The sequence below is a fragment of the Acomys minous genome (assembly GCF_964271855.1).
Source record: "Acomys minous genome assembly, chromosome: 9".
NCBI classification, from domain to species: domain Eukaryota; kingdom Metazoa; phylum Chordata; class Mammalia; order Rodentia; family Muridae; genus Acomys; species Acomys minous.
The window spans coordinates 40,748,620-40,776,515 of NC_140490.1; the positions used below are offsets into that span (position 1 = coordinate 40,748,620).

A 27,896-nucleotide genomic window follows, 5' to 3' on the forward strand; every position below is an offset into this window, starting at 1 on the left:
CTTCAGTGAGCCTGTAGTCTGCTCTGCTCTGCGGACGGCATGCCACCAGCTCACGTGCCTGTAGCTCTCAGGTGCTCCACAGATTTGAATCCCTCCCTTATGTGCCAGAGCCTGCACCTTCACCTCACCTTTGCACTCTCGCTGGAGTCACCATGGAGCCTGCCTGTTCCCCGGGATTCCATCACCCTCGCTCTGAAGCTGAATGGAGAGGTCATGGTATACCAAGCAGGGAGGGGCAAGGCGCGCTGCAAGTGAAGTCAAGGTCTGTGTTTGGGGTGATGGTGCGGGGTGGAGAGTAAGTCAGGGTGGAGCTAGTGGAGGTGGAGCTGGTGGTGGCAGGTGCATGAAAGTAGTGGGGAGCAGAGTGCTGAAGTGTGCCGTGCGAGGAGCTCCTGGGGCTTTCTTGCTAGCTGGGCTGGCATCCGATGACCTGACAGCTCCAGGGGGCTGTAGGTCTGAGCCTAACTCGCATATCTCTTTTCTCCAATCCCTTTCCTCCTACTGGGAGTAAAGCAACAGTTGCAGGTTGGCCAGCCGATGGTGTGCACGCAATTCGTCCCCATCACAAAGTTTGTCTCGGCCGACCTCCCAGGAAGGAGGTTTCTCTCCTTAGCTCACCGTGGGAGAGGGAGCTGATGGTGAAGGGCTGGGCCTTTGCACGCGTTAGCATGTCATTAGCAAAGAAGCCTGGGAGGAACCCATCACAGTCACTAACAGGACTCCAGTCCAAAGGCTGGCAGCCTGTCATGGCTTCAGGGGATTATGGTGGCGTGTACCTGTAATCCCAGCTACCTGGAGGGTAAGGCAGGAAAGTTTAGAGTTCAAAGTTAGCCTGGAAACTTGAAACGCCTACACCTCAAAATATATGTGTAAGCCGGACAGTGATGGCGCATGCCTTTGACTCCAGCATTTGGGAGGCAGGGGCAGGTGGATCGCTGTGAGTTCGAGGCCAACCTGTCTCGAAAAAAACAATATGTGTGTGTCTGTGTGTCTGTGTGTGTGTGTGTGTGGTGTGTGTGCGTGTACACATATATTTTGGGTTTTCTTTCTTTCTTTCTTCTTTTTTTTTTTTTTTTGTTTTTCGAGACAGGGTTCCTCTGTGTATCCTTGGCTGTCCTGGACTCACTTGTAGACCAGGCTGGTCTAGAACTCACAAAGATCCACCTGCCTCTGCCTCCCAAGTGCTGGGATTAAAGGCGTGTGCCACCACACCTGGCTAAATTTTGGGTTTTCTTTTTTTCTTTTTGTTTTTGTTGTTTGTTTGTTTGTTTGTTTGTTTTTCAAGACAGGGTTTCTCTGGCTGTCCTGGAACTCACTCTGTAATCCAGGCTGGTCTCAAACTCATGGAGATCCACCTGCCTCTGCCTTCCAAGTGCTGGCCTTAAAGGTGGGTGCCACCACCACCTAGCCTATTTTGGGTTTTCAAGACAAGGTTTCTCTGTGTAACACTGGCTGTCCTAGAACTCTATAAATCAAGCTGGCCTTGAACTCAGACATCCACCTACCTCTGCTTCCTGAGTGCTAGGATTAAAAGTGTGTTCCAGCACTGCCCAGCTCAAAGTAAAATTCAGAAGGCTTGGGGACATAAGTCAGGGGTAGAACACTGGCCTGGCATGCTCAGGGCCCTGGGTTCCATCCTCAGCATAGGACAAATCTTTTCAGGGCCTTCTCGTCTTTTCTTCCTCCTCTTCCTTATTCTTCCCACCTCCCCCTGCTCTTCCCCGCCTCCCTCTCTCTTTCTCTCTGATGTGCCACATTTCCCCTCAGGTCACCCAGTAGCCCCAGAGAGGTGAGGCTGAGGACAAAGAATCCAAACTGGGACTTTCATTCCCCATGGCCACCAAGGCCTCCACTCACAGCCCCATTCCTGTTCACTGTCCCATCCCACTTCCCCTCCCGTTCTCATGGCGTGGTGACGCACACCTGTACACTCACGCTCACGTGCCATCTCCCCTGCTGAGTCACTAGCACCTGGAAGGGAGAAATGGCTTAGATGCTCCTTTTTGCATATTGGGGCCCTTAAGCCCTGGGAAGCCAGGTCTTCTGCTCAGCAGTGTACAGCGGTCACAGAGGCCGTTCCTGACTCATACCCACACTCCTTTTGATCCTCCTTCCCCAAACTGCAAACGTTGATCCTAAGTTTCACAGTCTTGTCCCCTTTGTCACTATGACTTTTCACAAACATACTTATTGATCATAATGAGGCCAAAGTTCTGCAGTCGGCACCGTCATCTCCCAGTTTCCATCACTTAAGAAAAATGTGCTGTGAGATAGCAAAGTACTGGGCAACCCGCCTCACCTCAATGGCCACAGACACTCCCAAGACCAGGCCTGTCAAAGGCTCATCCTGGCTTTGGGACACGCTCCCCACCCTTGGCAAGCCAAGTCTTTATGGGCCCTGGGTCTCACGGTCTACAAGTGGCTCTCTTTCCTCTTGTGGCATCCTGTCCAAAGTCCGCACCCTGCATTCTCCTTACTCTAGATTTGCATGTGTCTCTGCTGCCCCAAAGGCCCTCTTGTGTCCCTTGCCTGTGTGCAAATGCTCCCGTGTGTCCCCAGTCAGGACATAAGGGAGAAGAGAAAGAGGTGTCCATAGACTGGGGCTAGGGAAATTCCCCCAGGTGCCCTTTTCTCCTATGGAGGACCACAAGTCAAGTGAGACACAACTGATGCCAGCCTCTGAGTCTGTACCTGGCACAGTTTGCTTCTCTGGGAGATGGGTAGCTGGGCCTGGAGCACAACCAGTATCCTAGTACTCAGGAGGCAGGAGGCTCTCTAGTTCTATACTGGCCTGAGTTATATAGAAAGACCTGTAAAAAGAGAGAGGCGCAGGGAGGAGGGGAGAAGGGGATGGAGACGATGGAGATAGAGGAGAGGAATAAACAGAACACATCTAGACCCTAGGTACCCCAGGCCCTTGCTCCCAAGCTTCCACCCCACTTGTCTGGGGCTGGACAGGAGGCTCCATACCACAGCAGGGTAACTGTGAGGGGCAAGCCATGGAGTGTGGAAATGCTATGCTGTATTTCATCAATATGCTCGATTACTTTGTGTCAGTTTTAAAATATATATATATTATATTATCTATATATATACATATACACACACACACAAAATATATAGCTATTCATGCTATTAAGTGTCTGAGAAAAGGTCAGGGGCCTCAGGGGCTCTAGATCACTCTACGAGCCCCCCTCCCCCAGACCAGGCCATCCTCTGACACAGCAAAGGCTCCTTCCTCTCTGCTCCAAGGAAGCTTTGCCTACAGCTCACACAAGACTCCAGGAAACCAAAAGCCTCTAGAGTTCAATCCACTGGGAGTGAGGACCTGAGGACTTTTGGGAGGGCCACAGGAGAAAGGATTCCTCCTCTGCTAACAGCCCAGCCCTGGGCTCCCCAACTCCACAGCCACCCCACCCTGCCTCACATTTCCCTAAGCCCTTTCTTTCACTTCCGCTTTCTCTCACTCCTTCCCACAGCTGCCTCCCAGGAAGCGCCTGTTGTACAGTCATTGCTCATCACCCGAAGAAAATGGCAGTTCAGGGGGACATCCACAAACAAAGGATAGAGAGTGAAAACAAACAAGCAAACAAAAAGCAGCTGCAGGCAAGGCTGGAGCCAGGTGCCACTCTGCTGATCCCACAGGGATCGCTCCTTATCCCAGCAGCCCAGCCAAGTGGTCCAGCTGCAAAGGCAGGGACCCACAGACATTTAAGGGATACCAAGCTTCCTGTAGCCAGAGATGATGCCCACCGCCCCAACCCCACCCCACCCCACCTCACCCCCCCACCCCACCCCCGGCTGCTGCTTTTCGGAGCTAGGTATGCATCGGGCCCCAGGTTTGGATTCCAGCATTTCACGTACTGGTTGTTCAGCACTAGGCAAGCCTCCTTCTCCTTCAGCTTTGGTTTTCCTCTGAAGAATAAGGTGAAGGTCAGGCTAGGGCCTATGCTGATCAGAAAAATCAGTGTTCTCTGAAATGCTGCCTCGAGCCAAGCAGTAAGTCCTGTCTGAACAAGGGCTGGCCTGGCTGAGTCTCCACCCTGCGACCAGGACAAAGACTGAGCCAGGCTTGGGACCAGCATGCCTAGTCCTCCCTGAGGGGGACCCAGCACTTGACTTCTGAGTCTGTGAGGGTCAGCCTCCATACCTCACCCTGCCTGCTTCACGAGTTTTCCAGGCGCTACTAGCACCGCCCACTCTATAGATGCAGACACTGAGGCCCCAAAGCCGTGAGCAGCCCACTCAAAGTCGGCCTGGAGTGGAAGGAAGACCTGAGCCCAGCAGAGTGGAACCAGCCTTTTCCCTGTCAGGCTCAGGGCCAGACTCATCCATCGTCCTCATCTCCTGGATAGCAGATGAGGTGGTTAATTCACTTCCTAGGGGACCCTCCTCCCCCTCACTCTTGAAATTCCCCCCGCCCCCCCCCCCCGAGACTTGGGAAGGCAGAGCAGGGGGCCACCACTGCCTGGAGAGGAGGTCTTAGCCTACACTCTAGAAAAAGTTGGCTTCACAGGTAGCCTCACCAATTCAAGCCCAGCTCTGCCTGACCCGGTAGCCACTAGCTAGTGCCAGCTAGCTCTGCCAACCGGTGTCCCCTCCACCGCACCCCAGATGCCAGAGTCGGAAAGACCTCAAAGCTTGCTTCAATCCCAAGGACCCCAGCTTACCCCAGGCTAAGAGCCTCCGAGGCAGCTGAGCTGGACAGCCCCTGGAAGGGGCACAGAGGCAGTGATGTGCACCAGGCACAGGTGGGCACCGTCTGGGGCCGGCAGAACACGGCTGCAGACTTTGGCACCATCTCCGCCTCCTCTGAGCAATCATTAACCATGGAGAGACCACACCTCCTCAGAAGACACAGGTTGCAGCTGGAGTAGGCAAGGCCCTGGTACTGGAAGACAAGCAGGACCATAGCCAAGGAAGGGCCTAGATACCCAGCCCAGGGTCCTGCTGCAAGCTGGTGATGGAGATGGTGATGGTGAGATGGCACATCCGGACCTTCTGTCCTTTCCTGGCTGCTCATCTTCAGTGGCGGGGACCTGTGGAGGAGATGGGGTGGGGAGGTGGGGTGGGATGAGGGTACTTGGCAGCTATCGAGCACTGAGCCTCCAGGCCAAGCCCCTGAGCCTGGCATGAAGGGAGTACCCTGCAGTTCAAACAAGGCCCTCCCAGCCCGCTGCCCCCTCTAAGCAGGCCTTCAAAAGGCAAGGCTAACACCATGTGTGGTAGCATCTACCCTTAATCCCAGCACTCAGAAGACAGAGGAAGGTGGGTCCCTGTGAGTTCCAGGCCATCCCTGGACTATATAACAGGTTCCAGACTAGACATGGTAAGATGCCGACTCAAAGAAACCAAAACAAAGAAAAGAAAATCAAAGGGCAGGGTCACTGCTCCAGGGACTCCACACACTCCCAGCAGTGGCCTCCCAGCGGGGGACAGGTCCCCAGGTTTATCTTATCCTACCTCACAGTGGAAGGGGGCCCATGCAGCAGAGATCACCAGCTGGCATGCCTCTTCTGGCTGAGTGGCTTGGGAAGCCGCTGCACCCTCTGGTTACTGACGCGGCCCTTTGAGGTTCTGGTGTGCCAACGCAAATTCTCAGGGAATACCAGATCCACCAAAAGAGCTCATGGTTCTTCAAAGTCCCAGTGAAAGCTGCCCTCATGTCTCGGGGGAGGAGCTAGAATCTGCATTTATTGAGCACCTACTGTATGCTCTACATTGTGCCTCACTGATGCTGGATTCCACCAGAATTAAGGACCAGGCTTGAGGTACCCATTCCCCCAGAATGGATCCTGAGCCCACACCCACCTCCCTTGACAGCTGGTGGCTGAGGGAAAGCCCCTGATTGAGAGGACAGAAAGTGCTGCCCTGTCCTTTCTCATTATTTCCCTTGGGGGTCATCCTCCATGCTTCTCCCTCACCACAAAGCATTCTCCATCTCCATCATCAGTAACAACGTGCGAATGGCCCAGGAGCCCTTCTCCAGGTAATGGTCCTCTAGGTTATTTTAGGAAACTCAGATGCGTGGCTTTTCCAGTTCATGCTGGGCGTGTGGCTGAGGCCTAGCCAGTCAGACTTAGGGCCACGGCAATAGATAGGTTTGGTTGTAAGAATGAGAAGGCAGGCGTGTGGCCTGTGCTTATAATCCCAGCACAAAGAAAGGACAGGCAGGAGAGTGATGGCTTTAAGGTCAGCCTGGGCTCCATGGCATCATTTTGTTTGTTTCTTTGTTTGTTTGTTAATTCTTTTGAGACAGGGTTTCTCTTATACTCCTGGCTGTCCTGGACTCACTTTGTAGACCAGGCTGGCCTCCAACTCACAGTGATCTTCTGGCCTCTGCCTCCCAAATGCTGGGATTACAGGTGTGCACCCTCCCTGCCGTCCCCCCACCCCACCCCCACTGCCCCCGGACTTTTTGCTACAAGGTATCTTTGAGAAGAGAAAGAAACAGCCAGGCTTAGTAGCACTCGCCTTTAATCCCAGCACTCCAGAGGCAGAGGCAGGCAGATCTCTGGGAGTTGGAGGCCAGCCTGGTCTACAAAGTGAGTACGGGACAGCCAAAGCACAATGTAGAGCATACAGTAGGTGCTCAATAAATGCAGATTCTAGCTCCTCCCCGAGACATGAGGGCAGCTTTCACTGGGACTTTGAAGAACCATGGTAGTCTCATGTAAAAGGCTTTATTTTAGGCGGTTGAAAGCAGGGATTTCGTCCTCCCTGCTTGCAGTCTAAACTGTAAGAAAGTGAGTGGGACATCTCACAGCTGTTCTAATGCCATGAAGGCAAATAACTGAGATAACCCAAGACTAAGTAAAACGGAGCTAAGAAATGGAAACACAGGTGTGGCGGCAGAAGCCTTTAATCTAGCTCGTGAACAACTAGGCTTGAAGCCACCCTAAGAGTCTTTACCTACACCAATATATGACATTTCCTCTTGATTTTGTTGATTTCATTCCTGCTTTGACCGACTGTATTCCCCTTAGAGGTTAGAGTCCCCTGCCCTTCCAACGCGCCACCAGAACTTGACTGTGCCTCGCCATCTCCCAACTGCTGAGCCTTAGGGAGACCTATTCCTCCTGAGTCCCCCTAGCATAGCCTACATGAAACTGGGGGAAAAAAATCTTTTTTTTTTCCTAGTTTTTCCAAACAGGGTTTCTCTGCGTAACCCTGGCTGTCCTGAACTCACTTTGTAGACCAGGCTGTCCTTGAACTCTGTCAGAGATCTACCTGCCTCTGCCTCCTGGGTGCTGGGATAAAACTAGTGTGTTGCCAATGACCGGCACTGTATAGCATTCTTATGAAGACAGCACTGAAAAAGGGAAGCCAGGTAAAGGAGTCTGCCGCCAAGCCTAACGACTTGAATCCAATCCCTAGGACCAACATGAAGAAGACCACCCACCATCATTTGTCCTCTGTCCTCCACATATGAGCTGTAGCACATGTGTGTCCCCCACGGATGTAAATAAAAATATTTAGGGCCGGGCATGGTGGTGTATGCCTTTAATCCCAGCATTTGGGAGGCAGAGGTAGGCGGATCTTCATGAGTTTGGGGACAACCTGGTCTATAAAGTGAGCCCAGGACAGCCAAGGCTACACAGAGAAACCCTGTCTTGAAACAAACAAAATGTTTAAAAGACCAATGAACTAAGACAGCACTCCTGGAGGGGGGCCTGGAGGACAACACAGACCCCCACCTGCTGCCACTCACTGGGCTCCCCCAGACTGACCCAGAGCTCCCCTTGGGTGCACATTCTGTCTTGTTCCTATTATCAGGTAGCCTGCTGCTCATGGGCAGAGCCATGTCTGGTTCACACTCGGTGGGTATGTGTCATGGATTCAATATAGATGGACATTTTGACAGGAAAGTTTGAGCCCTAAACCCTCTCAAATTTAAAACACACTCTTAAGATAGATAGAACTGGTTATGCTGGCACACAACCTTTAATCCAAGCACTTGGATCTCTGACTTCAAGGCTAGCAGGGTCTACAGAGTTCCAGGATAGCCAGATTGACACACACACACACACACACACACACACACACACACACACGGATGAGAGGAGGAGGATCTATAATTGAGTCATATCCACAAAACATGTCCTGGTGTTTTGGGTAAAGAAAGTAGCTTCTGAGATTTCTGTGAGTCCTGCTAGGTGAGATAAAAGAAAAAAGAAAAAAAGAAAAAAGAAAAAGAAAAGAAACAAGATCCATCTACTTGAACACATATCTAAGGCCAGGCATGGTGGCATATGCCTTTAATTCCAACATTGAGAGATGGGAGCAGAGGCAGGTAAATCTCTGTGAGTCCCAGGTCAGCCTGGTCTACATAAGGAGTTCCAGGCCAACCAAGGCTACACTGTGAGACCATCTCAAATAAACAAAAACATGTCTAAGGCGGTAGTGGCGCAGTCCTAGGACTCAGCAGACAGAGGCAGGCGCATCTGGAGTTCAAGGTTAGCCCTGGCTATTGTCTGCTCCACACAGGGAGAATCTACGGATGAGCTCTGGAGCTACGCTGGGGTTTCCTCTCTGAAGTACGCCTGAGCACCGTGCAGGGCTGCACATCCCTGACAGAATTACTCCATGTAAGAGCTAGAGATCAGGCTCAGGCACCAGGCGACAGGGGTCCATTTGGGTGAGGAAAGTTAAACGATCTGGTCTGAACTGTGGAAAATGTATGACACCTGCCCAGGCAGGCAGGAAGCACAACAGGATTGTCACGCGTGACAACCGTCCTGAGTGTAGTGTATCCGTGTCAAGGTCACAGTGAACACTGGCTTTTGTTGCGGGGCTCAGCCTGTTGTTGTGATATTGTTACAAATGCAATCTCTTCCCAACAACTCTGGGACAACCCTTTCTTTTATTATAGATGGAAAAACATACCCAAGGCCAGACTATCAGTCCGTGGTCACACATGCATGGTAAGTCTATCTGGGCAACTCTTCTTGCCTGATTCTCTGTGCACAGCTGGGAATTCTGTTCTGGGAATGAAAGGGACCAGTCCTGGGCTGTGGCACAGGGGGTGGGAGGAAAGGCAGGTGGCCTCACCAGAGGCTCCAGCCTTAGACCTTGGGTCCAAGTACACTAGACTGGTGTCTAGGCCCAGCCCAGCAGAGCAGGTGGACCCAGCACTCCTCCCTTGCTCCATGGCAGGATCAACAGCTCTGAGTCACTACGGAGGCTGCCAGAAGGTGGACAAAGGCTGGACCATTGCACAACATCTGCATAGACCTGATATAGCTGGCATAGCTGCCCACGGCATCCTGCCCACCTGCCACAAGGGCAGCCTGAGAATTTCACTGGGGGTCTGGGCTGTGACGATCCAGGTCTGAGTCACTGATTTGCGTCCAATGTCAGTTTCAGGGAGTAGGAAGTGGGACTAAGAGCCGAGGATGACCAGGTCTAAAGGCCTTCCCACAATTTACCACCTTAGGTTTCTCAGGTCACCTCAAGTCCTGGCCTGTAAACTGCACCTAAGGACAGGCTCTCTTTCATAGAAAGGTAGCAGGGACTAATCTTACAATGTTCGAGAGCACCAAACACGGCACGGCATAGAGCAAAGTTCGCATGGGTAACAACAAGCATACACACCGAGGTGTTAGTATGCGCTTTGGAAATCTTTGGCCAGGTGGTGCACGCCTTTAATGCCAGCATGGCAGAGGCGTATGGATGGATATGTGTGAGCCTGTGGCCAACGTGGTCTACACAACGAGTTCAAGGACAGACAAGGCTTTATAGAGACCGTCTCAAAACAGAATCAGAGAGGCTCTCTGTGGTCTGTCTCTGTTCTGTACACCCTCTGCGCCCAGAAACTGGTCAAGGTGAAATCTAGCGGCAACTTGCCTCTATGTCACCGGCTGTAGCCATTTTTCCTTTCATTACTGCCTCAGGAGCGAGCCGTAGAGTCACCGCTGACGGAGGCTCCTTGGTGGAATGTGTTCACGCCTTCATTCCCTATCCTCCCAGACCGTTGCACTTTGTAGGTACAAAGTCCCTTAGGTGCCTGTAGTGTAAGGGTACCAGCCTGGGAACAGGTCACCCCGAGAATTAACTTTCCAACCGGCTCCTGGCCTCAGACCCTGGGCCCCTTCCAAGGAACACATTCCCATTAAAGCACTCTTGCCAGGAGGAAGGCAACAAAAGAAGGCTTTAAAGCTCCAGTTAATGTAGAGGACAAGCCACAGAGTAGGCAGCCAAGTAAGTATTCGGCTAAGATCTTGGAACCCGTCGGGGGCCCAGGATATGGTCTGTAGGAACTACAACTTCCGGCAGGCTCGGCTGCACGGGCCGCTGGGAGTTGTAGTCCTCAGCAATCCGCTTCCCGCGCGGCTATGGAGTATTTACCCTGTCCTCACGAATCTGGGGCCTGTGTCCTCTGAGGTGTCCTTGAAGGGCCACAGAGTTGTATTTAACTTATTTTACAGAAGAAGAAATGGAGCCCGCCCTCATACCGGGTCACAGAGGCACTGAGAGCGCGAGAAATCACCCCCCCTCCCCCCCCAGCGCTTCCTCCGCAGCTCTCGGGCGGCGCCGAAGGGGAAGAGTCCGGACGCCCCGCCCTACCCTTCCCGTATCCGCGATGGCGCCGCCCGATAGGCCCATTGTGCACCGCAGGGGGAGCCGACGTGCAGCCCGAGAGTTTCGCCCGCGCTGAGGGGGCGTGTCCAGATTCCGCAGCCCTGGTCTTCCCGGGTTCCGCGTTGGAGAAGCCGGGGCCAGCCCATTGCTCACATCAAGGGGAGGGGGGAAATCTCTGAGGGGGCGTGTCCGGACGCCCCGCCCATGTCTTCCCCCTAACCACGATGGTACGTCCCGACGGGCCCATCGCGAGCGGTGAGACGGGGCATGACAGTCAGCTCGGGCGCGTGGCCCCTGCGGTCCCAAGAAGGAAGCGGGCCCAGACGCTCCGCCCCCTGTCACCCCTCTCCACGTTGGTGCGGCCCGACAAGCCCAACGCGCGCACCAGGGAGGGGGAGGCTACGAACGGAGTCGGCGCCCCTGGGACGATCCACAGCGGGCGCAGGGGGAGGCCCGCGGCCGGCGGCTTGCGAGCCGCTGCCGGAGCCGGACCGGGCTGCCCCGGGAACAACGCGCCGCCGCCTAGTGGGGGTGGAGCCCAGCCGTGGCCCCAGGTAATGCCCGGGCGCGGGCCGCTGTGGACGCGGCGGGAGGTGCGGGAGCTTCGGTGAGGCCTCGCCGGCCTCAGTCGTCGCTTCGGCCGGTCCGCTCGGGCGCCGGGCTGGACGGGTTCCTGAGAGCTCTGCGCTCGGCTAGTGGGGCTCCAGCGAGGATCCTGTGGGTCTCGAACATTTCACCCCTCTGGCAAGCCAGAGTGGCTGGAGGTCCAGGGAACGGCACTAACACAGGGCCATCACTGCATTCGCGATGTCTGAACCCCGAGGGGATCGAGTGGGTTTGCATCAAAGCTTTTGCTGTCTGAGCCACACACTAGGCTTGAGTGGACTTGGTGCTGGGGGCCAGGAAGGAGAGGAACTGGGGTGGGGTGGGGAGGGGAGGGGGTAGGTAAAATACAAGGAAGAGAGGTATTCATCCTTACAGGCGCTGCGCTCCTGTAGCCCCCTAGTTTTCTTCTCAGTGGTATAGTGCTTCGCCTATCCCACTGCAAACTGAGCGATTCCAGTGGTGAGGTGTATGCAGTGTAGGGGGTGAATGAGGAACACCCCCCCCCTAAAAAAAAAAAACCCTCAGCATACACACAAGGTTCACACATCCCACTGCAGACACAGAGCTGGAATCACACCTGTACACTGCCATCTGCCTATCCATTGAAAGCAACCTAAGGAGGTAGGGGACAGGTACTCTCATAGCCCTGGACAAACAGCCTCAGGGAGGTTAGGGAAGCCCTCAAGGTCACCGAGCTCCTGAGAGCCAAAGCATCTTGCATCTAACCATTAGTGTATTTCTGTGTTAGTGACATTCAGCGGGTGAACAGTGCCTCGGTTAGTAGTGTTGCCATTGACCCCGTTTTACAGATGAGAGCCTAAGATGAAGAGAAGATAACCTCTCCAATCTCAGCGGGACCCAGATCGGTGCTCTCACGAGTATAAGACAACCCCACCACCCCCGCACACATCTGCACATACCCTCCCACGTTCTCTGCTCCTTGCCCATCTGCACAAATGGTCAGTTATTTGGAGGGGTGAAGCTTGGGGTTCATCCTTGCCCATAGCACAGAGGATGTAGAACGTACGGGGCCTGTTGATACTCTGCCTGGTATATGAGTCTCTGGACTCGTCAGATGCTTGGTAGTATTTTGAGAGGTCTGAGCCCTAAGCTGGCCAAGGTGTGCTGTGCGTCCTGAGGTTCCAATTGCTACTGTATGGAGGAAGATTTGAGGGGCCAAGGAAGAAAGGATTCAAAGAAGGGAGGCAGCCAGTTTTCAGGCTCTGATGGTAGGTGCGAACCCTGGCTGGGCAGGGCCCCCATTGGGAAAGCTTGCTGGCACCTTCTTCTTGCCCCAGCTTGCCAGAGCCCTGCTCGTGTGCAGATGAGGCCAGGAGGAGCAAGCTGGAATGCAGCACCAAGTGCTTTGCACTTGGCTCCTGCTGGGCTCTCCAGCTCTGCTCTGCCCACGTGATCTCAAGCCACCTGCCAGGTCCTGAGCCTCTCTGCAGTCTTCTTTTCCCCCAGGAATGAACATCTGTGCTTTTGATCCTTGCACAGTCTTAGAGATGTACACGGGTTATCTTTCACCTCAGTTGCCTCTTCTGTGAGGTGGGGTAAACACCAGCATCTTGCTCTTAGCTCACCCTGAGATGATAAGGGCGAGCGACCTGAGGACGTTGTGCAAACCTTTGCACTTGCTGGAACCAAGGCAGCAACCCCAGCTGTGCTTTCTGCAACCCACTGGGCTACCCTGCTGGGTTCTGTGGTGAAGGCCGTTACTTCCTCTTTGAGAGTAAACAGTACTACAGGAAGCACACAGTGGGTACAGGGGATGAGCTGCGATGAGGAAGAGGCACACCGAGGTCCACACTGGGATTCCAAAGAATAGGACTTTAAAGAACAGTCCAGATTTCTGGCTTCTGTTGAAAATTGAGCAAACTTAGCCAGGCGTGTGAGTCCACACCTTGGGAGGCAGAAGCAGGTGGATCTCTGAGCTTGAGGCTAGCCTGGTGTACAAAGTTGAGTTCCAAGACAGCCAGGCCTACACACAGAGAAACCTTGTCTTGAAAAACAAAACAAAAATTGGGGAAACCTGGTGAAATTCTCCTCCCTTCTGCCCAGAAAACTTCCCTTGTGGCCAGGAAAGATCTTCAGGTTTGGAGGTGGTTTCGGCCATCTGCTTTTGGAGACTGAGGGCTTCCAAGGCCCAGCCCAGACTGGGGAGACCAACAAGGGGACCATGTATAAGAAAAGATGGAGAAAGGATTGCCTGGCCAAGTAGGTACAATCCAGAGAGTCGTTGGGCATCTGTGGTCCAGTGGAACCCGGGTCCCAGATGAGTCTGGCCCCTGCTAGGAGCTGCAGGGTGGCCCCATGGAGACGGCCCCCACCTATTGAGGAGCATCGTGATCATGGTGCTTTGGGGTCAGGGAAGTCAGAGCAAACCTAACAGGCTGGGAAAGGCACGAGGGAGATGTCGGGTTTAGCCAAGAGCTTGACCAAGAATCTGTCAAAGGTGGGTAGGTGATGTTGAAGACTTATTAGAGAGAAAATGATACACGGGCCAGACTTGGACTTAAAAGCTCATAACTGGACTGTGGAGGGTGGTGTGTTTGAATTTTGTGAGTGCACATGTGTACTGATGTGTGGAGGCAGGAGGTCAACCCTGGATGTCATTCCTTAGGCAGTGTCCATCTTTTTTTTTTTAAAGGTGGGTATGGAGCTCGTCTAGGCTGGCTGGCGACCCAGGCCAGCCCCAGGGACCCACCTGACTCCATGTCTATTTTTGTGTGTGTTGTGGGGATTGAACTCAGGTCCTTAATCTTGTATGGCAAGCATTTTACTGGCCGCTATCTCCCTGGGTTTTCTGAGAGAAGAAATTAGTAATCTGTGCTTGGGCAAGTCACTTCACCTCTGTGGCCCTCAGACCCTCACCCATACACTGAGGGTGCATTAGCCATGGATGCTGGATTTCAGTGCACTCAAAAGGTGAAGCCCTTCCTTGGGGTGGTGGGAGGGCCTGAGGGAGACTACAACTGTGGCAATGTTTTGTGTGATTAATTTGAAAAAAGTGAAGGTCAGGGTCCTATCAGCCCCCTGTAAACGGGGAACTGGGAGTGGAACCTTGAACAACAGGAAGAATTAACTGACTTATGGAAAAAGAAAGGCTCCTCTGACAGAAGGGGCCAGGCACAGCTGGCCAGAAGGAACAGGTTGTGGTGCAGGAAAGGGTAGGAAGTGAGCCCAGAAGATTGACAGGGTGAGCATATTAAATGCACCTCGGCGGCAGTAAGGAGCCGCTGCAGGCAGGGGTTCTGGTGTGGGTATCTTTGAACATGGGCAGGATTTCTAGGTGCTTAGAGTTGGTGGAGATGAGGTTTAGGAGACAAGGAAGAACATTGCTGTGCATGTCCACATAGAAGTTTACACACACTTGGGACTAAAGTGGCATTCCGAGTAACATCTGTGCCACTGCATCATTAACTTGATCTCTTGTTGCTCAGAGGTCTGCAAATTGCCCCCACGTACCACCTTACCATCATGTCGCTGGCTGTACATCCACAGTGCAACTAGTTGGTCTAAAGGACATTCTAAGCCAAAGGTTGTTCCCCGGTTTTTTTCTGGATTCTTTTCATTGGCTGCTTTTCCTGAGGAGAGATTTTCATTATAAGGGAAACTTTCTAATGCCTTAAAAGTGTGCTTAAATGACTGAGAGGTAGTTCAGCAGCACTTGCTGCTCTTCAGAAGGACTAGAGTTCGATTCCCAGTACCAACATCTATTGACTCAGCTACATGTAACTCCAGTTCCAAGGGGTCCAGCAACCTCTCTGGCCCCTACAGGCACTGCATGCATGTGTTGCACAAACATAGTCAATTATGCACTCATACATACATATAAAAAATGTTTAAAAAATAGGTTTAAGATAAATTCTTTTATGGATTTTGGCAATTTTTTTTCAGTAGGTTGTACTGTCTATATTTTATTTGTATTTTAAGACAGGGTCTGTGTAGCCCTAAATACCCTGGAACTCAGTCTGTAGATCAGGCTGGCCTCTAACTCAGAGACCACCTGCTCCTGTATCCCAATTTCCCTTTCTATAAGTCAATTCTTTCTGCTTTCCGAGGTTCCATTACCACCTCTGCTTTTACAAGGGGCTGATGGGACCCTGATCTTCACTTTTCTTGGGTTAATCATACAGAGGCATGGGCCACTATGCCCAGCTTTGTCTAGAATTTTTAAAAGCAAATATACAGCTACCAAATTAAAAAAAATAAACCAGGAGTGGTGGTATATGCCTGTGCCCCAGCACCTGGGGGTGGAAGCAGGAAGTGCTGGAGTTTGACCAGCCTGAGATACAGCCTGTTTATAAACAAACAAAAGCAATAAGCAAATACAAAGAAACTTAAACCTTCCTGAGCAGGTGCACCCTAAATGACAATTCCTGTATCATTTAAGAAATACTGTATGCAGATACAATATCCAGTTGAAATTGACAATACTGTTACATTTTTTTTTTTTTAGGTAATGAGATATAACTGCAAAGTACAGTGTCCCTCATCAGTAGCCTACCACAGAGGTTTAACAAATGTTGCCGTTTTGTACTGACGCCTTGTTCTAGGTTGGTGGGCGCTGGAGTCCAGTTACTACAGAGCATCCTAGAGGACAGCAGTGCTTTCACTAATGGGGTCCTGCTCACATGATCGGTACAGACACTATACCCCCACTTTGTATGTTTGCCTGGGAGAGACAGCCTAAGGAGACCGAGGCTCTGCTTCAGCTGGGGCTCATATCTCTGCTTACTCTCGTGCCTTAGTCGTGTTACCTGGGTGTGTGAAGACAAGGTCTCTGTAGCTTTGGCTGTTCTGAAACTATGTAGACCAGACAAGTCTTAAATTCAGAGACCCGCCAGCCCTGGGTGTGTTACTCTCCTCTCAGGTACAGTGGGCTGCTTGTCATTATCTTTAGACTCACACGTGTTGGGGGGACATAGAAAACTAGGTGCAGAAACTTCGCTGGGCTTTGCTGCAGGAGACGCCAGCTCTTTCGACATTAGCTGAAGTGGCGCCTCCCCACCCCTTTCTCCTGGCCGCGCTGGGGGCGGGGTGGCAAAAATGTTTCTGTGACGTCAGCACGCGCAGGGCCAATCCCCCTGCCCGAGAGACGTTAAATCGTTTTCATGGGTCGTCAGTCATTGGTCTGTTGGGCCGTCTGGGCTGTGCCAGCTTTTTAAAGGCGCCGCGTAACGGAACAGAAAGCTGGAGAGTCGAGGTGGGCTATGAGGTCATCGCCGGCCTGCAGGGCTTGGGAGTGACGTCATCTCTGGGAAGCGTGCCGGCCCGGCTGAGGGCGGTCCTCTCACCTTGGCTACGTTAGAGGCTGCGGGCCCCACAAAGGCCGCGGCCATAAGAAGGTAACCATGACATTTTAGTACGTGCCGTTGCCCCACACCGGGCCGCCCTGCTCTTCGCTGTGGGCCTGCCGTGGGGGCTCTCAAGTATGAGGTAGGGGCGAGGAGGCCTTTTTTTTTTTTTTTTTTTTTTGACATGGCTTTCAAGATGGCGACCCGCTAGTCACGTGCCCCCGGCCGGCCGCAATTGGCTGACGCCGCGGGGCGGGGCCTGCGGGGCGGGGCTGACGCTGGCTCCTGCCGCTACTGTTTGCTTGAGCGTCCTGGCGCGCCCCCGCGAGCCGCCCTTCGCGCTGCGCGCCCCCGCCGCTCCGAATGTTGTGAATCAAACGTGGGGCTGGTTCCATCCGGCCGCCGCGGACAGTTCTTAAAGGGCCAGCCTTCCGGAGCACAGCTTCGTCCTGCGCCGCCCTCTTCTCGGGTCCGGGCCCGGGAGGCGGAAGACTGAGCAGGCTCAGCAGGGAGCGAGCGCTCCACCGTCCGCACCCCACGTCGTGAACAAAGGAGCCCGCGTGTGGTTGGAAGGCTGCCGGTGAGTCAGGCCAGGCCCCTAACTTCGGACCCGCAGTCCGGCACTGCGGCTTTCACAGGGACTCCGTGGTTTGCCGGCTTCGTAGGCGTCGATCCTGGTGTGCCGGGCGGGCCGGCCACGGAGTCCTCGGGCCAGATGCTGCCTGCGGCTTCCTGGTCCAGTCCGGGCTGCTGCTCTGCCTGGCCGAGCGCTGCGGTGGAGGGAAAGGAGCCACCCCCTCCCCCTGCAGCCGCCACTTCCTTTGTTGTTGCTTTTGTCTCACGCCGAGCACATGGTCCAGGATCCTCGGCTCTTAAAGTCACAGCGCTCTAGCCCAGCGCTGCTGCCTGGCCTCTTCCCTCAGTGTTCCTCCGAGTGCGGCAATACGGAGTAAGGGGACAACGGAGGCTCTCCTGGGACAGGTGTGCGAGCTTCGGTTCCGTCCCCAGGGAGGGGTGGCTTTGGAAGATTGCTGCTGGAGCTCCACTGCCTGCGTCTGGCCTGCTTTAGGGAGGAGCCTGATCCTCGGGGACTTGTTTTCCTCCCTTATAATGTGAACACCCGCTTTCTTGTCTCTGGTTTTTAGAGGCGCCCTGGGGAGATTTCGATCCGGGCTTTAATTTGTTGCAACCGAAGCTTATCGGAAACTAAAGGAGTTCTTTAACCAAGGTCACCCAGGTAGTCTAAGCTGGCCAAGGTGTGGTGTTCCCACCCTCTACCGGCTCCGCGGTCTTAGTGGGAGTTCGGAAGCTCCTCTTTAGAGTTGGGGCAGGGTGAGCAAGTAGGGACGGAGAACTTGTCTTCCCGCCTAAGTCCTGGAGTCTGACTTTGTCTGTGAGAGAGAGCGTCTTTTTCTGGGAACAGACCCAATGCCAGGGTCAGAATACTTGCTTGGGACCCTGTACTTAAGTGGCTGGCAGGGTTGTGGACCCAAGGGTGCAAGATCGGAGTTAGGGGAGTTTACACAAACTTCATAGAGTACAGAGAAGGAGAAGGTGTGGGAAAGTGGTGTTTCTGGTTGACCTTGAGTGTGTCGCTAGGTCCAGCTCAGTCTCTTGCACATCTCCTGTAAGGCTACTCACAGGTACTTAGAGATATTCGCCATCACCTATATGTGGCTCCTGAGGGAATCTGGCTTTTCCTCTTACCACTGTGAGCGAGAGGAGTGGTGCTTTGGCCAATGGGCCTAGAGAAGTGGCCAGGACCAGCTCTGTTCCCTGTGGTCTAGAACACCTCCACTTGGGGCTGCAGTATCTGAAATGGGTGTGTCCCCTCTTTACAATTTTTATTTCTGGTAGATGTTACAGAATCACCTTTCCTTCCAGAGGTGCACAGCCAGGGTAGTATGCGTCTGCCTCCTTCAGTGTGGTGCCTGGTGTCTCCCAGGACAGTCATGATCACCCACTTTAAGGTCGCCCCTTGTCTCCAGAGCGTCCTCTGATGGTCTCTGGGAGGTCATTCGTAGGTGCTGCCGTTTTCACTTAGGAGGAGTTTGATGTTCAGAGCTGGAAAACCATGGGCCTGAGGCCCTGGCAAGAAGTTGGGGGTGTTGTTTGTTTGGGGTGATGTGTTACTTTTGGCATCATCGCCCACCACTAGATGCCCTTCTATCTGCTGGTTTGGGGTGAGCCAGGAACCTTGTTTAAGGTATTTGGGGGTGCGTTTCTGAGCCTTCCCTGGCCCTCATTTGTGGCTGGTGTAGAATCAGGAAGTGGGAAGCTCTGTGTCAGGATATGTAATAGGGAAGAAAGCCCATGTGCAGGACGAGGAGGGCAAGTCCCACTCCCTCGCAAAGTCTTATTTCAGAGACTAGAGTTGGGGGGGGTGTAATTAATTTATAATCTCCCAATCTTCACACTGGCAACACCCTGTCATCATTGCCAGACTATGCCTTTATGTATTGTGTGATGGTCTTCAGTGAATCCCACACCTGCTGTGTGCCTTCAGTAACAGAAGTGAATCCAGCTGGTCGGCCACGCAGGTTGGATGATGTGGAGAACACATTCTCCTGGGCAGAGGACTTTGCTTCTGATGTTGGCAGGAATGGCTGAGGTGCTTAACTGGCCTCACTCCCTTGCTAGGTCAGCAGGGGGCAGCATTTGGAACTGGGCACCAGGCACACATAGGTTTATTAGCTAAGAAAGAATGGAAAGATCACCCTGTGGCAGTGATGGCAGACAGCTGGTCCAGTGCTGGTGGGTTTCAGAGTGTTGCTTGATTTGATAAGGTGTCATCCTGACTGAGTAAGTGGGGTGAATGCCCAGAGTTGAATACCCTGCTTTCCCACCTGGTCCCTAAAGAGGAGACCATGGCCTGTTCAGCTTCCTCTGACTGTGTGTGAGTGTGTGTGTGTGTGTGTGTGTGTGTGTGTGTGTGTGTGTGTGTACGTACAGTGTTGTGCCTACATGTACACCTGCAGGTCAGAAGAGGGCATCAGATCACCATTATAGGTAGTTGTAAACCACCATGTGGTTGCTGAGAATTGAACTCAGGACCCTTGGAAGAACAGACAGTGCTCTTACCCGCTAAGCCATCTCTCTAGATTCATCCTTTTTCAGAAGGCTCTACCTCCCACTTTGGGATCTGTGTGGAGCCACAAGACATGCGTCTAGCATGCTACCAGATGCAGGCTTTTTTTCTAGTCCGAATGACGCCTTGAGGTGACCTCTATGAGCAGCAGGATGTAGAGACAGACTTGCTAAAAGCGTTCCTTAGTAGATGGAGTCACACCTGAGTGGGCACTAAGGGAAAGGGCAACAGAGAGAGAATGTTGTCTAGCTTTAGACTGAAAACTTCCCGAAGAGTGGGAAGTAGGTCACATGGTCTTACCAAGCACTTAGAGAAGAGTTGAGTGCCAGGCCTTTTTGGAGCTCCTCTTCCGCCACTCACATGCAAGGGGAACGTGGAGCTCCCCAAGAGCTTTAGCTCCCTAGAGGCCAAGGGTTAGCCCCTGGCATGCACCAGAGGAAGAGCTTCCTCCAGCTTGAGCCGCACTGGAGCCAGCTGGCCCTGAAGCACACTGGTCTAGTCTCTGATGTTACCACATTCTGTCATCTCATTTCACAGAACAAGAAGCTAAGGCTAGCCTGTCACACTGGACCCCAGGCTTCAGAGCAGGGCCTGACCAGGTTTTATCAGTCTCCCAATTCCTAATTGTACCGGCAACTGGATTTTTCTATCCCTCATATGTTTCTCTACTTGCCCCCTAGGGTGTGAACCCTGGCCCAGCCCCTCTATCTCCCTGCCCCCCTGATGAGACCATGGGCCCTGGCAGTGACTAAGTGGCCACCGTCTGCCTCTGTGGGTCACTGGCGATTCTCTACAAGACCTAGCAGCAGTCCAGGCCAGCTCTGGGGTAGAAGGTAGGAAGAAGTCTACATCCCTAGTTCAAGGGCAGCCAGCTTGGCTTGGGTTCAGGGGTAGAGGGGTGGGTCCTAAGGCCCTGGCTATCTTCCTAGTATGGGTTATGAACCTGGTTTCCCTCCATGAATTATAAATGAGTGGTGCCCCTCTGTCCTATTTGGGCTCCTCCGTGTGGTACAGCCTTGGCCACGAGGGGCCCCTAGCCAGCCCACCTGCCCAGGATGAGCACTTACCCTCCCAGCAGCTGTCGCCCCAACCATCACACTTCTCTGTAGAGGAGCACCGAGCCTCCGCTCCTGCCGGCAGGAGCCCCCGAATGCTGCACTCAGCCACCCAGCAGAGCCCGTTCATGGTTGATCTCCACGAACAAGTAGGTAGAACAACTCCTGCCCTACCCCCTGCTCCCAACTTCCTTCTGTCAAACTGGTCTAAGAAGCAGAGGCAGCAAAGCTGATGCTATCTTGGTGTATTTAGCATATGTTAGTCCCATGATACGGATGGGGAAGCTGGGTCCCAGAAAGAGGGCGGGCTTTCCTTGGGATGCTTGCTGTAAAGGATTCAGGAGTTCTTCCAACGGGACTGTTTCATATTTTGAGACAGTGTCTTATCTATGTAGCCCTGGCTAGCCTGGAACTCCCTATACAGATCAGGCTGGCCTCATGGTCCAGAGATCTGCCTGGCCTCCCACGGAACTCTTTCTCTGAAGACTGCCCTCATAACTAGATTCCCTCCCTACACTTCACTGGTGTCTTTCCACAGGTGCACCAGGGACCTGTCCCTCTGTCCTACACAGTCACCACAGTGACCACCCAAGGCTTCCCCTTGCCTACAAGCCAACACATCCCTGGCTGCGGTACCCAGCAGCTCCCAGCATGCTCCGTGATGTTCAGTGGGCAGCACTACCCCCTCTGCTGCCTCCCACCTCCAGTGAGTGAGCTTCCTTCTCCTGCCCCAGGTGCATGCCACACTGCCTGTTCTAGCGGACACGGTCACAAGTATTCTTAGGAGCTGAGCTAAATGCCTTGCAGGCGGCCAGGGCACTAACTTGGCTTTCTGGCCATGGCCCTTCCCAGAGCAACGTGTTTGTGTTCCCACACAGGTGTAAGTTCAAGGACCTTTCTGTAGCAAAGTGCCTGCTGCGTACATTGGCAGAGGCACGGCTGTGGTGGCTGTGGTGGGGCATCCTGCCTAGGTGGCCTAGAGCAAGGGTGGACTTCAGAGAGTTGCTGTAGCTCCTGGGTTTGTGTGTACGCTCAACACCTTCAGCAGGCCCTTCATGGCAAGCAAGGGCCCAGCTTCTTTGCTCTCTCTCAGCAGCTGCTCCAGGCGTGTACCATGCAGCAGCTCCCTGTGCCCTACCCCACCTACCCCCACCTCATCTCCAGTGACCACTACATTCTTCACCCTCCACCGCCGGCCCCACCGCCCCAACCCACCCACATGGCACCACTTGGGCAGTTTGTATCCCTGCAGACCCAGCACCCACGGATGGTGAGTTTGGGAAGGTGAGGGGGAGTGCAGAGTGGAAAGATAAGGACTTCTTGGAATCCGCTGCTGACCCGTCCTCTCCTCCTCCAGCCCCTGCAGCGGCTGGATAGTGATCTGGACCTTCGAGGGGACCAGCACCCCTTAGGGAGCTTCACTTACTCCACCTCGGCTACTGGCCCAGCCTTGTCGCCCTCAGTGCCCCTTCACTACCTACCCCACGACCCACTGCACCAGGAACTGTCCTTTGGTGTGGTAAGTGCCACCCCTGTCCTCCCAGCCAGGCTTAGGGCAGCGAGCAGACAGGCCTGCCTGCTGACCTGCGCCTGTTTGCTTGTTTGCAGCCATATTCCCACGTGATGCCACGAAGACTGAGCACGCAGAGATACCGCCTGCAGCAACCGCTGCCACCTCCACCACCCCCACCCCCGCCGCCATCTTATTACCCAAGCTTCCTACCCTACTTCCTGTAAGTGCCAGCATTCCTGCCTTAACAGCCATTTGGCCTTGTTCTCTAAGGGCCTCCACAGTTCTGGGAGCCCTAGGCGCTCTGGCCATTTTGTGTCTTCCCCATACCTACACCCAGCAGTCATCACTGCCTCTCCTGGAGCAAATGCCGGGATCCTGAGTTTGAACTGTTGACGCTTACACTTAGCATACAGGGAGTGAGAGGGTTACTTCATACCCCCGCCTCTACTGACCTGCATGTTGGGACTCCCCTCCCTGTCCTCTAGTTCAATGCTGCCAATGTCACCAACCACCATGGGCCCCACCATCAGCCTGGATCTGGATGTGGATGACGTGGAGATGGAGAACTACGAGGTGTGTAGAGCCCGTGGGGCGTGGGGAGGGGTGGGGGCCTCAAGTGCTGCTGACTCTCCTTGCCTGGCTCTAGGCTCTCCTGAACCTGGCTGAGCGGCTGGGAGATGCCAAGCCCCGAGGCCTCAGCAAAGCAGACATAGAGCAGCTGCCCTCGTACCGCTTTAACCCTGACGGCCATCAGTCTGAGCAGACTCTGTGAGTGTCCCATTGAGACCCCCTGGGAGGGTACACGGCTGTCAGTGTGGGGTGACACTATCCTCCTCTTCAGGTGTGTGGTCTGCTTCAGTGACTTTGAGGTGCGGCAGCTCCTCCGAGTCCTTCCCTGCAACCACGAGTTCCATGCGAAGTGTGTTGACAAGTGGTTGAAGGTAAGGTGGCCTAAGCCAGCTCCCTGGTATCTCCGTGGGCGGGTACACAGAGTTTATCCAGGTCAAACAGGTGGGGGCGGGGAGGTCAGGTAAGAATGGGGTCTGATGTGTGGCTGTTCCTCCCAGGCCAACCGGACCTGTCCCATTTGCCGGGCCGATGCCTCCGAGGTGCCCAGGGAGGCTGAGTGAGGCTCCACAGCCACCCACAAGAACCCTGCCCAAAGCTCGGGAAACGGGTGGGGGGAGGCAGGGAGTGGCCCAGGGAGAACTTTAAGGGAGGGGCCCAGGCCTGTCGCAGCATTCCCACCTGCAACTCCAGAGCTGGTGCCAGGGTCACCCCTGGAGAAGCCCCTGCAATAAGCCCCTGCATTTGCCAAGCTCCAAAGACTTCTTCCCCAATCTGCCTGCCTGCCTGCCTGCCCGCCATGGGGCTGCCTGAGTGTCCCCAGCTCAGTCTGCCTCCTACTTGCCCCTGGGTCTTTCTTCCTGCTGGCTCCCCAAGTGTGGTGGCTGGTGTGATTACCACCACCCCCCCCAAAAGGGCAAAGGAGAAACCACCGTGGGTCAGCTGGTCTCTTATACTGAAGTGAAGTGTTCCTTCTTTGCCCAGGTGGTGCTGCCAGCTGTGTGGGCAGATAGCAACCAGAGACTATTTCCTAAGTCCCTGGTCTGAGTCCTCCTGTTGATTGCAGACAGACTTAGGCAGTCAGCTCTGCCTCTGCTGCTGTGCACTGTGGGTCTGACTCCACAGGACCCTCACCCCAGGCACAGCATTCCAGCCCACCCCCAGGCTGGACAGTGTCCCAGCCAGGCTCCTCGAGCAAATGGGATGGGCCTCCAAGCTGGAGCAGGAACCAAGCCAAGATCTGGGCATGTCCTTGTGTTCCTGGTGCCCCTCCACCAGTGACAGTGTCAGACCCATGCTCGATCGTCTCCCTTTCTGTCGTTTTGCATGAATGTGAGGAACAGCAGTTTTTGTTTATTCATTTGGCCCAAAATTGCGTGTAGGGGGTGTGGATATTTTAAAGGTATTCGGGTTTTTTTTTTTTTTAATTATTATTTTGTTTTCCTTTTGGTTTAATAGGATTGGGTGGGGGCATAGGGACCAACCGGGACCAAATGCCCAGGAGGCAGAGTAGGGTCAGGTTGTGCTGCACCAGGCCTCCATATGAGTGTGCTGCTGGGACCGTGCTTGGTGGCTGGAAGTCCCAGGGCAGAGTTAGGGGTGGGAGGGTGTCTGTGCTCAGCTGATAACTGCCATGCACTGTACTGCACATGTCCCTAGAGCCTGCCGGGACCGTTTGCTCTTCAGGGCATTTCCTCTCCAGCCAGGGCCTGTTGCCCACCTGCCTGGGTGAGTCTTCTCCTGGGAATCCCACGAGGACAGGGATTAGGGAGGATGTGACCCTCCACCTCAGGGGGCCCCTCCTGGGCTGATCCCTGCCCTCCAAGGTCTGGAGGAGGCTGATTCCCTACCCTCCTTTCAGGTCCTTTTCTTTCCTTTCCTACCCACAACTGGGGTTGCTGCCCTGAGTGAACGAACTGCGTGTGGGGCCGGCACATCCTAGCAGGCAGCCTTTGGCGCCTGCTGCCTCAGGGATGCTCCAACCACCCTCGTTCTCACACAGCAGCCCTGGCTCCTGTCTCCCACCCCAGCCTGCCAGGGGGCCCATTGGCCTGGTCCCATCCCACAAGAACCCAAAGTCTTACTGTATATAACTCCAGGTGATGTTTCTATATTTATAGCAGTGTTGAAAATCCACGTGTTTTACACAGAGAACCACCTTCTCCAACCCCCTTCCCTTCCTCACCCCAAAAAGGTTTGCAAACCCTCGTGGTTCCTGGGGCATCAGGATTGGCTCATGGATTGTGTCAGCTGCAGTGATGATTCCAACAAGCAGCTACTGGGGGGAAATACACCTTTTTTTTTTTTTAATCATTTAAAAAAGATTTATGAAACAATTACTTAGGATATTTGTGATTTGCCGACCTTGCTGTAGATGCCATGTTACCAATGATTTCCTGTGGTGGGGGCTTGGCATTGTTTACTCTTTATTTACCAACTTCTGGCCTAGGCATGACAGTGGGCACCTTCCCCCAGCACTGCTGGGCCCAGCGCCTGTGTTTTGTGTTAGAAAGGGTTTTTTATATATATATATATATATATATAATTACACACATATATATATATAAACACATGTGATTTGGGGGCCCTGTTCCTTGCACATCTTACAGTTACCTCATTTTTCCCATGTATGTATTTGAGAAAATGCTAATATATAGAGAAAAATGGTTCTTAAAGCTTAAATGTGTGGTTTTTTCCATCCCATTGGACTCACATTGGTTTGTAGCATTTAACATAACTAGTATGTTGTATTATATATGTGTATACTGATTGAAATTTTTAACAGATTTGTACTTTTTTTAAAATGAAAGTTGCTAGTTCTGCTTGACCAAGTAGTGCAATCATTATTTTTTTTAATATTGTTGCTGATTTCAGAAGGATATTCACTAATAAATGTATGATGTATACAAGTGCTGCCCAAGCTGCCTCTGGCTGTTCGTGTTCTTTTCATGAAAAGTAAAAAGTGGGGCCTGCCCGGGGGCTGGAGAAGTCAGTGCTCAGGTAAGTGGCAGAGTCGGCCGGTCCTTGCTCCGGATCAGTGAAGTTGCTCAGGGCTGACCAGAACCAGTAGTTTCATATGAGCTTGGCTTCTGTTGGCAATCTTAACTAGTGTGAGGACAGACATCCTTCAGTGGTCCTAACTTTAATTTTGCCTTTTTGAGGTGATTACATGCAGCTGGGGCTGGCCTTAGATTCACTAGGTAACTAACGATGAACTTGAATCTCTTGAACTTCCCTGCTTCCATCTCCCAAGTCTGGGATTATAGGCATGTGCTATCACATGGGCCTGACACTGAGATTCTGAGGTGGTGGGCTGTGTGTAGCTCAGCGGAGGCATGTGTTTACCCTAGTGTGTGCCAAGCCCTGGGCCTCATCCACAGCAAAGCCAAAAGAAGATCAGACTGGGTCAGATCTCAGTCCAGTTCTGGCATTTCTCCAAAGGGGAGAGCTGCTCTTGTTCTGGGGCTTCTGTCACTCACTGAACAAGCACCGGTTGTGAACTCACCCTGAGCAATTTATTTCACTCAGTTCTTCAACAGCATGATTGGCCAGGCCACAAATCAGAGGATTTGTGCACTCCTCGCCTCGTCCCCTCCCTTAGATGGGGCTTCTTTTCTCTCCATGGAGGCATGGGATGCAGGAGTGAGAACGTCAAACAGCACGCTCTGCATTGCAGTGCCTTGTGTGGTGCCACTGACCAGAGCTCATACAGTCTTTGGATCCTTTCCAAGTTGGGGGTTAAGATAACTGATGTGTTCTCATAGTCCACTTGAGAAAACATCCATGGGAGCATCCTCGTTTATACAGGAGTAAGGACTCTGATAATACAGCTTTAGTGAGTCCACATTGAAGGTGTCAGGAGTCTGCATGATGTGGCTTTGCTGGGCCTTGGGCAGATCCGTGCTGTAAATCTCCAGAGTTAGAGTTGATCCTTAAGGTTGTGTGTCCTGTGTTTGCTTTGGCTGTAGCCATGTACTACCTGCAGCATTCTGGGACGTGGTAAATTACATATTGGCAGCAACTGAGAGGCCCTAGAGCAATGAAATTCCAAAGTGGGGGAATTTGTAAGCTCTTTGGGACTGCAGAAAGCCCAAAAGGGGGCTGGAAAGATGGCTCAGAGGTTAAGAGCACTAACTGCTCTTCCTGAAGTCCCGAGTTCAATTCCCAGCAACCACATGGTGGCTCACAACCATCTATAATGTGCTCTGATCTTCTGGTGTGCAGGTGTGCATGCAGGCAGAGCATTGTATATATAATCTTTTTTAAAAGCCCAAAGGAAAACCCCAGATTATATCAAAATAATTCATCACCCACAAAAAAGGTCAGTGAGATGAGAAGGTAGCTTCAGCTTGTTCAGAAATGGAAGCTAAACTGCATTTCATGAAAGCCTGGATGCCTCAAGAATCTTGTCACTGAGCAGCAGCAGGAAGTCACACGGAAGTGGACAAGAAAGGGAAATATCCTGGACTTGTAGTTCAGCTAATGAAAGGTGGAGAAGACATGCCTGGAAACTTCCTGACACTGGGTTCAGCAGTCCAGGTACAAGGTCAGCACGACTGTGCAGCCTGGTGGTTCGTGCCCATAGCTCCAGCCACTCTGGAGAGATGGGCCGGTGATAATGCCTCGAGCCCAGCAACTAGAGGGCAAGCTGAGAGATGTCTGCAAAAAGAGAGAGGAAAAAATGATTCTAGAAGCCAGCAATAAATACTTAAAAAGACAGCATCACATGTATCCTGGGCCAGCCTCCAACTTGCTAGATAGCATAGCAGAGGTTGACCTTGAACTTTGTATCTTCCTGCCTCCGCCTCCCAAGTGCCAAGGTTACAGGCATATGCCGCTACACTTGTTCTTTGAACATGGATCACGTTTGGGCACTCAACTGAGCCAACACTCCCAGCCTGGGCACATGAAAATACAGTTTAAAACCATACTATTTCTAATGAGTCACAATAAAAATTTGGGCCTGTAAAGATGACTCAGCAGCTGAGAGGACTAGAGTGATTCCCAGCACCAAGTCAGGGCTCAAAGCTGCCTGCAAGTCTAGCTTCAGAGGACCCCATGCATCTGCAGGCACCTGTATGTGTCATATACAGACACACATAAAATTCTAATCTTAAAGGAAACACGCTAGAACTGAAAGCTGCCTTACAGGCAAGTGTAGCTTGAAACAAAAATAGGACCAC

General features: G+C 53.0%; 2 protein-coding genes and 1 pseudogene across 15 annotated transcripts in view; 2 read left to right on the forward strand and 1 right to left on the reverse strand.

Annotated features, from left to right (window-relative positions):
• CDHR2 (cadherin related family member 2) overlaps positions 1 to 10,438 on the reverse strand; it is a 42,689-nt gene extending 32,251 nt beyond the window's left edge. Inside the window, exons 1-2 of the mRNA XM_084795745.1 lie at positions 9,847 to 10,438; positions 4,671 to 5,039 (exon numbers count right to left, since the gene is read on the reverse strand). Of these exons, the coding sequence (XP_084651871.1) occupies positions 4,671 to 4,824 (154 nt within the window). The 5' untranslated portion in view covers positions 4,825 to 5,039; positions 9,847 to 10,438. The remainder of the gene's footprint in view (positions 1 to 4,670; positions 5,040 to 9,846) is intronic.
• Positions 1 to 27,896, forward strand: part of LOC311605065 (small ribosomal subunit protein uS2-like) — a 986,626-nt pseudogene that overhangs the window by 744,614 nt on the left and 214,116 nt on the right. The window lies entirely within an intron of this gene.
• Positions 10,974 to 25,633, forward strand: RNF44 (ring finger protein 44). 13 transcript variants are annotated; one of them, XR_014781896.1, is made up of 13 exons: positions 10,974 to 11,135; positions 20,259 to 20,411; positions 20,593 to 20,782; positions 21,172 to 21,339; positions 21,727 to 21,903; positions 21,991 to 22,152; positions 22,242 to 22,366; positions 22,632 to 22,719; positions 22,793 to 22,914; positions 22,988 to 23,087; positions 23,214 to 24,045; positions 24,373 to 24,441; positions 24,575 to 25,633. XR_014781896.1 is itself a non-coding variant. In XM_084795803.1 (12 exons), the coding sequence occupies exons 3-12, from the start codon at positions 20,302 to 20,304 to the stop codon at positions 23,274 to 23,276; spliced, it is 1,305 nt and encodes a 434-aa protein (XP_084651929.1). In that variant the 5' UTR covers positions 17,103 to 17,471; positions 17,636 to 17,727; positions 20,259 to 20,301; the 3' UTR covers positions 23,277 to 25,633. The 13 variants fall into 13 exon arrangements, 10 of the variants coding, with proteins under 10 accessions (XP_084651921.1, XP_084651922.1, XP_084651926.1 ...); XR_014781894.1 differs by having other exon boundaries at positions 23,214 to 24,441; XR_014781895.1 differs by having other exon boundaries at positions 24,373 to 25,633.

What these genes read in the sequence shown, in the direction of transcription:
- RNF44 (XM_084795795.1), top strand. Translation starts at nt 20,302, where the DNA reads ATGAGACCATGGGCCCTGGCAGTGACTAAGTGGCCACCGTCTGCCTCT. An exon ending in AGCTTCCTACCCTACTTCCT is followed by an intron (nt 22,367 to 22,631) that starts GTAAGTGCCAGC and finishes CCTGTCCTCTAG; the next exon opens with TTCAATGCTGCCAATGTCAC. An exon ending in GTGTTGACAAGTGGTTGAAG is followed by an intron (nt 23,088 to 23,213) that starts GTAAGGTGGCCT and finishes TGTTCCTCCCAG; the next exon opens with GCCAACCGGACCTGTCCCAT.